This window comes from Alnus glutinosa, chromosome 10 (assembly GCF_958979055.1).
Source record: "Alnus glutinosa chromosome 10, dhAlnGlut1.1, whole genome shotgun sequence".
Lineage (NCBI taxonomy): Eukaryota > Viridiplantae > Streptophyta > Magnoliopsida > Fagales > Betulaceae > Alnus > Alnus glutinosa.
Window position 1 is genome coordinate 27646640 of NC_084895.1, and position 10793 is coordinate 27657432.

The 10793-nt window shown below is 33.2% G+C and overlaps 1 protein-coding gene across 1 annotated transcript; it reads right to left on the reverse strand.

Annotated features, from left to right (window-relative positions):
* Positions 1 to 1733: 1733 nt before the first annotated feature.
* Positions 1734 to 7345, reverse strand: LOC133880107 (polygalacturonase). The gene is made up of 9 exons (XM_062318987.1): positions 6845 to 7345; positions 6480 to 6608; positions 6175 to 6342; positions 6042 to 6062; positions 5730 to 5937; positions 5338 to 5419; positions 5080 to 5188; positions 2415 to 2534; positions 1734 to 2103 (listed from the first exon to the last, which is right to left on the reverse strand). Exons 1-9 carry the CDS (start codon positions 7106 to 7108, stop codon positions 1888 to 1890), a joined length of 1317 nt encoding a protein of 438 aa, XP_062174971.1. The 5' UTR covers positions 7109 to 7345; the 3' UTR covers positions 1734 to 1887.
* Positions 7346 to 10793: the final 3448 nt, after the last annotated feature.

Here is a 10793-nt window from a genome sequence, read left to right on the forward strand (position 1 = left end):
AATTTACTGTTCGGAGTGCCTACTATATTGAGAAAGATAGGCAAGAGGTAATACGGGGTGAATGTTCTAAAAATGGAAGTGTTCAAAACTTGTGGAAGTTGATATGGGGAATGAAGGTCCCAAATCCGGTTAAGGTTTTCATTTGGCGTGCATGTCAAAATATTCTTCCAACGAAGGATAATTTACAAAAGAAAGGTATTTCTCTTGACCCTTTATGTTTGTTTTGCAAGAAAGAATTGGAAACGGCAAAGCACATTTTATGGGATTGTCCTTCGGCGGTTGATGTTTGGGGGGCAGGGGGAAGAATGATTCAAAAGAGCTATGTTGCTGGCTATTCTTTTGCAGAAGTTATGGAGTATCTCTTTGATAGGTTCAGTGGGGATGAGGTTGAAGTTCATGCAGAGATTGCTAGACGTATTTGGTTTAGGAGGAATTCGGTGGTTCATGATGGGGATTTTATCCACCCAAATGAAATAATAAAGATTTCAGCAACTTTTATTAACGAATATCGGGATTCTCTGAAAAGAAAGGGACATTCTGTATCGCTACTGAATACTCGGGCAGAAACATCTATAGTAAGATGGATCCCTCCTCCTTCCAGTTTTTTTAAAATTAACTGTGATGTGGCTTTAGACAACAAAAATGGCAGGATGGGTATTGGTTTGTTAATAAGAGATTCCAAGGGTATGGTTCATGCAGCTGCTAGTCAGGTGGTGGATTTTATTTTTGATCCGGTTGTTGGGGAGTCCATAGCGGCTTTGAAAGCAGTTGAATTTTGTAAGGACAGAGGGCTGGACAGAATCATGTTGGAAGGAGATTCCCTTCAAGTGGTACATTCTATCAATAAACCAGGATTAAATTGGGGAAAGTATGGACACATTGTGGCTGATATTCACGAAGTACTCCGGTTTTTTCGGGATTGGAAGGTTTGTCATACGCCAAGAGTTGCGAACTCAGCGGCACATACGCTTGCAAAAGAGGGAATTCAGTTTGTCGCAGATCGAGTTTGGCTTGATTGTTACCCGAATAGTATTAGAGAAATTGTAATTTCAGAGTTCCCTACTCTGATCCATTAAGAGTTTTATGCTCTTATTGTTTACCCGTTTTATGAATGAAATCAGTACGAATGTTTATCAAAAAAAAAGTCAAAATTTATTACCTAATATATATATATATATAGTGGCTATTAGTAGCATCTATAGTTGTTATTAGTAGCATATATAAAGATATCGTGATCACTACCATATAATTATCGTGATCAGTTGGCCAAATATTTTTTCAAAATATTCTGATGTGACATAAAACTAAAAGCAATTTTGGATGTTTCGTGATTTGAATTATTTGTTAATATTTTTGTAGAAAATGATATAAATACAATGACCAAATATTTGTTCATGAGCCATGAAGAAGATCGATTAAAGCTTACTTAATCTAACATGATTTTTGTCTGATAATATTTTTTATTTTCTCTTTTCAAAAAAAAATTATTAATAAACAATATAAAATACAAAACACTAAAAATTATTTTCACCTTTATATAACATTAGATTACATTTTCAAAAAATTAAAAAAAAAAACATAAAATGCCCTCTAAACATCATTAACAAACGGAGCAGTTTAGCACTTTTAGAAATAGTTCTTTAAGTGACTGACTCACTTTTTTAAATTTGACTTTCTTTTTTTTTTTTTTTTTTTTTTCTCCACCCAATGCTTTGAATATGAACGTTAATTGATAAACTATGGTAAAAGCAAACCCATTATTATTCAAGTAACCTGTCCCTAAAAAACATGAAATTTGACTAAATCTAGCATGCACTATAACGCTCATCATATTTACAGCATCATCATTGTAAGAACACAAATGTTGGCTTTTCTTCTTAATTATACTTAGCACCGTGGATAGACATTCCCCCTCTTTGTCAATTCAACACTCTCACAAGTGGCTTCGATACTTCCATCTCCTTGGAGGCCTAGATTAACATCTTGCAATACAATCTCTTCACAAGGAACACTTTGGCTGCAACTGAAATTTATGGCTTCCTCCGATGCACTGGTACCTTTGATGTTTTTGTAAACAACATTGCTTACTTTCACGGCTGAGGCCTGCCATTAGATTAAGATGATTGTTATCATCATGTTAGTTTGTGATTGTGAGTGATTTACGGGTACAAGTGTTATTAGATGTTTTATAGCTTTTATTATAAATCACTTACAAATTGATGCGGCAGTTCACATGGCACTCATATGAACTGTCATGTCAGCCACTAAACAAAATAAATTTGACTATCAAATTTTAGCTCTAAATTTTTCACCCATGTTGTGCCCCGTGACATTCATATGGATTGTCACGTAAGTTTATAAGGAAGTTGTAGTAAAAGATTTAATACTCCAAATATTTTCCTTGAGAGTATTACCTGCTCTGAACATGACGAATCTTTTCGATCACAGTAGTATTGATCTATGATTATAGGATTGCTAACATTGTGCATTACAACATTTTGAAACATGATATTTTTTGCATACCCCGAGCCTCCCTGCAAATGAATAACACATACGTTAAATGTGAACTATATATGTGCAATGTTAGAGCATATATTTTTTTTTTTATTGGGCTTATATTAATTGTAGGTTTTTATTTGCTAAAATCGAGTGGACAAATAACTTAGAATGACAAGTCCAAATGTTATTGAGTTATCGAGATGTTCCATATATAGGTTAGATACCCTTTCTTACCCGTCAAATACAAAACCCTATTCTCATTAGTGAGAGAATAATTTCTGCTTACCCCATTGATGGCCACCTAAATTAAGATAGCTAGGGAGCTACTAGTAATATTATTTTTAACACCTAATTCAACAAAATTAAAAATATATTTCTGCATGTATTTCTAAATTCTACAAATTATTATACATTTATGCACTTCTAGCTTCTCCCATATTAATTATTGAATTTCACATGCACTACAAATTATTATACATTTGTTTTGCATTTAAAAACTGTAAAAAGTAATGAAATCAAATCAAGTTCGATCGATGATGTCTTGCCCCATCATCAATTGTTATGCATGCCCACCCACGGCCCACCACACAGTCCATGGAAATAGAAGTGCGCATGCATAATTCTATGAAGTACCCATTTGATTGGGCATGTCTTGATGAAAAAGACATGCCCAATCAAATGGGGTACTTAAATTTATTGTTAAAATATTAATTATATAATTGAATTCATAATTTTTTTTATCAACTTAAATTTTTAAAATAAATTGAGATTTTACATCATATTCAATTAAATATTTTATGTGTTGAATTTCAGTGTTGAAGGAAAGGTAAAGATCGAAAGACCACATGTGAAGGAAAGTGTTCAAAAACTAATAAAATAATAATATTATTATTATTGTTTTTTTTATCAATTTAATTTTTTGAAATAACGATGATATATGTGGTGCACTAATTGCGTAGTTAATTTCTAGTTATGGGCTGAGAGAGACAAAAAGGAAAGTTAACTAAACATTTCAAAGTAGTTTGCTTGACTGGTGGCAAAGAAGAAGAGAAGTGGCAAGTAGTTAAACTTGTTGTGTGAGAGCCTTTTAGGTCTTGTGTAGCTGATCACCACAAGAAGAAATTAAATTGTTGACTTGTAAAGCTGATCACCACAAGTCAAGGAGCAAGTAACTCATGAAAAAAAAATAGTCAAGGAGTAAGTGGGTGGTATAGACTAATGAGCAACACTAGAAATCAGACTTTTATTTTAGGGAGATCGCTTATAATCTTTGAAGTTTCAACACTTTTGAAAGAATATATCTAAATTTTAAAACGTTTTAATTTAATGTATTTATTTTCAGAAAGTTTCAATCATAGTCTTCAGTTAGAATTTTCCCTTCATTTTTTAGAAAAAAAAAAAAAAGCAAAAAAATTGCTAGGATTTAAGTGTTGGTTAGAATTTAACGCAAAAATACCCATGCCTAAATCTTTTAAAAGATTTATAATTTTTTTTTTGAAAATTTTGATAGGATTTAACGGAAAATTCTAACGGATAACTGAGATTGAAACTTTTTGAAAGTTAAATACTCTAAATTGAGAGGTTTTAAAGTTTAAGTACATTCTTTCAAAATGAATAAAAGTTAAGAGGATATAAGTGAAGTTTTCTCTTTATTTTATTTTTACCTTTTCATATTGACGTGACAGTACTCAGGGACGGAGGGAGGGGGGGGCTGGCAGGGGCCATGGCCCCCCCCCAAATTTCCTAAAAAAAAAAATTTTAAGGTGAGAAAAAAAAATAATCTAAAAAATTAAAAATTTTAAGGTAAAAAAAAAAATTTAGCTTATTTGGCCCCTACCCAAAAAAAATTTTCGGCCATTGGCCCCTGCCCATAAGAACTTCTGGCTCCGTCCCTGACAGTACTAATGAACTTTTCAATTTTTTTTTTTTTTTTTACGCTAACACGTTGAAGGAAAGAGAAAAATAGAATAAAAATATAACTTATAGCATTAATAAGTGGTTATAAACCTTGGGACGTCTTTTGCAAAGTGTGAATGATTGAGGGGGAAAAAATTTCTCACAATTAACGGCGGAAAATCAAAAACCCATTGCTAGTTGCTTCTGCACCCTATTTTTCAACATTTTCGATGCTTTCAATCTTTACAGTACCGTTGACATAACTAAGAAATCAATTGCCTAACTTTTGATTCTTTCTTGATTTTCTTTCTTTTTTTTTCCTTTCTTTAATTTTGATGGCCAACTTTTCGCCTAAATTCATGGAAGTACGTACTAGAGGTGCTCAACGGTTTACCATCTCCCAAAGTTTTCACAATTTTTTCAAAAAGGGAGTTTGAATTTTACTATATAAATTTATATAATATTAGAAACAGTGCAATTTTTCCTATAAATATTTTAATTTAATTTATACATGGACTTTAAAGTCCATTTAATACTTACCACGTCAGTTATTAAACAATTATATTTGATTGTGACTGATGTGATAATGCCACGTGAACTGCTACGTTATTTTGTATAGTAAATCCACGTGACGTCATTTAGCATGTAAGGTAACTATTAAACAATTAAATTTAATTATGTTACCTGCCAAGTCTTTATTCTCAGTCCATTAGTGGTTCCTGAAAGTGTCGCTCTATTGACAATCACATTTGAAACATAATCACTTGAACCGTCAGCACCTAAGCTTCCGATGCTGCAAATAAAATATAATATCCAAATAAGTGGTAATTTAATTGTAAAACAAAAACCAGCAGCATGATATTCATGCATCATGCTAGTAGATTTGCTTTAGTTGAAATAGTAATTAATTAATTAGGTGCAAAGCCAGTTGAAGTTAGATACCTGATTCCATGACCTGGTCCACATGTAATATCCGTGGCTCGAACATTTTCTGATCCACTTACTATTGAAATGCAATCATCACCTTCAATAAATAAAACATAATATCTCATTAGTTTTCTGGTTCAAAATTTTGAAACTTAGATATAAAATTAATTTTATTGAGCTTGGCTTGTGGCTTCTCTCCGGTAAAATAATTATTGAAAATCCTCTTGTTAAAAAATCAACGGTGAAAAAATAATTACTAGAATTCTTTTCAAATCTTGCAATATTGACCGTTTATTTTTGCACAAAAGATCTTTATAGGCAAGTCAAAATTGAATTTATTTAGCAAGAATATTGAAGGTTTTATATTAAGTAACTAGATTTATTTATTTATTTCTTGCATGTTGTACCTGTCCTTATATCACAGTTCTGTATCTGAATGTCCTGTGTTTCTGTAACATGAATTCCATCAGTGTTGGGGCTATTTCCTGGTGCAGTTACCATGAGATTCGAAGCTACGACGTTTACACATTCATCAAACGTGAGATGCATTTGCTGTGCGTTTTGGATCCATAGGTTATCTACTATCAAATCATTGCAGCTGCGGAAAGTCACGGCCTATAAACATTTAAAAAAAGAAATCAAGAATAATCGAAAGGAGAAAGTCTATATATGACGTTAGGAATGCCTTAGAAAATGTAGAGGACGACCCATAAGCTTACCGTTGGTGCATGCGTGCAAGGCTGCAAAAGAAAGGAAGATAGACAAATAATAATACTAATTAGTTTATTTTTTATTAAGAGAAATAAAGTTGATGAAAATGAAATGGAAGATTAATTCAGTCCAATTACATACACGAGTTTTGTCGACTTTGCATGAGTTTATCCACCATTCCCTCCCATTGCCATTGATGATGCCCCCACCTTCAACTCTAAAATTTTGAATATTTTCGAACACAATCCAATGTCGTGTATCCGTTTGATAATCTGATCTATCAGGAGAAGCTTTGATTGTTCCATAGACCTAGTATAAAGAAACACAAAAACTTGTTCATTTCCTTAGGCAGATGTATATATGCATACATACATGCATGCATGCATGATGCATATACAAATGTAGTTGGCTTAAGATGATAGCATGCATGCATGCATAGAACTCACCTTCATTATGAAATTAGATTCGCAAGGACCTGAGAATGTAATTGGCTTAAGATAATAGTTCCTATTTTCAGGTACCACAAGAACACTATCTTTAGAAGAACAGGCCTCCATCCAAGCTTTCCCAAATGCCTGCAGACATAAAAAGTGTGAAAAATAAAATAAAAAACAAAAAGAAAAGAACAAAGAACCCCAAGGTGAAAGGTTTGACTCCGCAGGCGAAAGCTCGAGCTTTACTCCACCCATGTGCAGATGGTGGTGTTTTGCACGATGTTTCGGGAATTTAGTTGGAGTGAAACTCCGGATATCCCGGTTCCCAAAAAAGAAAAAGAAAAGCCAAAAACTAGGAGTTTATCTGAATGGGGTACCTCAGTATCATCTCCTCCATCACCTTTAGCTCCAAAGTCATCTACACTAACCAGCTTCGGTGAAGTTGAAGGGGTGCTTGCTCGGGCAAGCCTGGTTGTCCGACCAAAATTTTCTGTCTTAAACTTTCTGTCTTGAACGGCGCGTTTGGATGTAGTAGTATAGGCTTTAGGATATCCAAGTGGGTCCTCTTGGTAACGCCCAAAACATGATGAGAAAGAGGCTAAGACTATGAAAAGTGTGAGAAAATTGCTGTGGAGAGACATATCTTTCACTTTTAAACAAAAAGAAAGTGTCTGAAAGATGTGCAAAAGTTGCTAGAGAATGATGGGAGGTATGGAAGAGGACAATGAAAATGGTTTGTACTTGAAGGGCCAGGGCCAGGTCCCCTGTATTTATAGAAATGTGGAGTTGCTTTCTTGAGAGAAAGAGAGATAAGGTTTGTGAAATAGAAGGAATTTGGTCTTCCTTATTGTCTTCTCATGACTCAGAGAGGTATGGATTGAAATAGAAGAGACTGAAATGTAAGGATCAATTGGCCGGTAGCCAGACTTTGGTTTCACATTTTCTCTTCAATTTTAGTTCGTCAACAATAGGTGCTAGCTTGTGCTTGTGCTTGTTTACCAACACAGAAATCTACGTGGTAATATTGCTACTACTGTATTTTGTACACGACATATACATATATATCTGTTAGGTAGAATTTTGCATGTTTGTACGTGTCTATATATATATAATCTCCATGTTAATATATTAAATATTAAATTATTAAATCAAAATAATTTCTTATCGGTTTAAACTTTTGAGTATAAGTTATAATTTAAGATGATATATATCATAGCAAAAATTTCTATATCATTCATCTCTCATTTTAATAAAATATTCATTCAGAGTGCCACAAGGCCGAAATATGTTTAGTTTGTTTAGGTTTGCAATTTGAAAATACGATTTTAAAAATCTTAGTTAAGTGTTTGGTATAATTGCAGTTTAGCTTTTAAATTTGTGCGTTTTTTAAAATGAGTATTTTTTTTTTTTCACTTTTTCAAATCACAATTTTTTTTTGAATTTCCGAGCGCCATTTTTAAAACGTGCGATTTGAAAACGCAATTATTAAAAAACTCAGTTAAGCGTTTGAGAAATGCTACATACTCAACTCTCATTCTACTGGGCTAATTAATGTGATAGTACATGTCGGCCATTACATCAGCCTCTATTAAAAAATGAAAAAAAAAAAAAAAAAATCATGAGTAAATGAGAACTGCCACATGATCAGCACAAATGAAATCAGAGTTGGGTATTTAAAATTATTTTAAATAAAATTACAATTTGACCTTTAAAATCTTGTATTTTTAAAAACGCATCCTATTATCTGTAATTTAAAATTTTTTTAAAATATTTTTAACTCACAATTTTTTAAGAACGTACGAAACATTACATATATCTGCTATAGTTTTTTACATGTGTCCACAAAGAATGGCAAGAAAGTTAGGGGTGGGACGAAGGAAAATTAATTCCATAGGCGAGTTTGGTACAATTTGGTCTCGGTCCTTTTTTATAACTTTGAAAATCTGTTTTCGTTTTTCTCATCCCAAAACAGAATATTCTCATTTTCATTATATTCATAATTACACCTGACGAAAGCCTTACCGTATACGACGGTAACAGTCTAAAGTCTTGATAACAGACGCTTGAATATTACATACGGCTCGCGACCTTGCAATTTAACATAGACCAACACAAAATTAAATGAATATATTTGAAGAGCATAAGTTATTTAATTAAATGGGTAGGATTAGGGTTAAGTAGTTAACTTATATAGTCTTATACCTATACTTCGACACGATCCGAACCCGACACATCTCATAATGGCAAGCACTTTTTAACATGGCCTGCGAGGCTGCGAGCTCGAACTCAATACAAAACTAGTAGGTTAAAGTTGACGTATATAATCTTATTCTTATGCTTTGACACGACCAAAACTCGACATGCAAACATGAATGGCTAACACTAATATTTCGTCTGTTCTGCATTTGAATTGTTTCTTCTCATCTGCTATGCGTTTGAATGTTCTATCCTCATCTGATCTTCATCTGCATCATGGCCAACGTGTCTCCCTTGTTCCCCACGGTCTGTAATTCTCTAACACGTTTTTCCAATTTTTGGTATTTATCCACCTGTAATTAATTAATTGGAAAATGCTGGTTGACAAATGCCCAGAACACAATCTGCGAGTCCAAACTTGACTGAATCATTAGCATATTGAACAAAGGATCAGAAATTGTTGACAATAATGTCAAACAATTTAGTCCTTGTTTGGTCGATGAGCGCCAATGGCATAAAAAATTAGCTCATCCAAATTCAACGTTATCATCATTATTAAGTGGAAACTTTTTTTTTATCCAACAATTCTCAGGTTCCAACCACCAAATTAACTACCAATGGTAGATGCATGATTTTGGGTTCATCATTGTCAAAAGGAACATTAATTTATTACAAGCAGTTTGGTTCTGGACAGGCTCCAAAGTCCACAATGTGTAACAAATAACTCCTTTCGTATACATTTTGGCCATTTTTATAACATACTATTATGAAATTATAAAATTATCTTAAAAAAATTAAATTATAAGAAAAAAAAAATTGGGTTTGGTGTTGGGGTGGTTCAAGTACTCTTATTGGCAGAATCTAGAGATAGCCGAATCATCACAATCTTTTCATTTTTTTTGACCATTAAGAGAGTTCTCAAAATTGAAGATCGGCTTCATCCTTAAAAATGATTTCCAAAGTCAAAATCCATTTTTCTTTCCATCACAAAACATGCCCTTAACGTCAATATGACCATTTCAGTATGCCAAGTATACTTAATGAATAATGCTAAAAACTATATTTTTATCTCGCCACTACTCACTTTATTGACGTATTAATATCAATCAGCCCTTGCCAAAAAAATAAAATAAGGGTTAATTAAACTAGCATGTCAGAAAGGTGGAGCAGTTGTTGGATAAAATAGGGTTTCTAGCGTTATTCGAAAATAATTTGGCGAAGAAAAGATGGAAAGAATTTTAGGATGTTTCAAAAGGTTGGATGAAGTAGTTTGGTTTCAGGTTGGTAATTTACTAGACATAGTGATGATCAACATAGATAGTACAAGCTACAAGTACATGCTTGTCCCCATGGACCCATGATTATTATGAGGCTATGGCCCTGTGACCATGCCTTTGTGCCATGCATGATGTCAAACTGAGGGAAGTTTTATTAGTTACCCAACAATAGAAGTTGGGGAAGTTAGCAGTGATTCATGTGAATTAGGCTTTTGTGCAAGGAAGAGAGAAGGTATGGTTGTGGTAAGAGAATGGGATTTGCGTGTGCTTTTGGGGGCTGAAAGAAGAAAAAAGGTGTAGCCACTACCCTTGACTTGCCGTGGTGTGTTTGGAAAGATGCAAAGAGGGATGGGTGTTTGGAGTGGTGTCCTTATTTTCTTACTTGCTTGCCACTCTTAGAAGCTTTCATTCCTTTTCACACTTTTGCTGCATTTGCACGGTAACATTGTCAATCAGTCATTAGATTTTTATTTTTATTTTTTAAATTTTTGAACAATGATTAATCTAAAGGTTGGTTAGCAGTGTCACATTAACAAATTGAAATAAAACTTATAAAATTATGATATATAACATTTCTTTTTATTAATTTGACTTCTTATTGATAAGCTTAGTATTGATGCATTTGTTTTAGAAAACTGGATAAATTATGAATTCAAAAGATAGGGTACTCATTTTAAGAATTTTGGGTTAGATTTAAAAAAGCCCATCTGAACTAACAGCCGATTTTGAAATAGCCTCTAGATTTTCAAGTGTGCTAAAGTGACCCATCAAGCTACCATTGTATTTCAAAAAGACCACCTTTTTTTTTTCTTCCTGATAATACCCTTATCCTCTAAAAAACAAAAATGAGAAA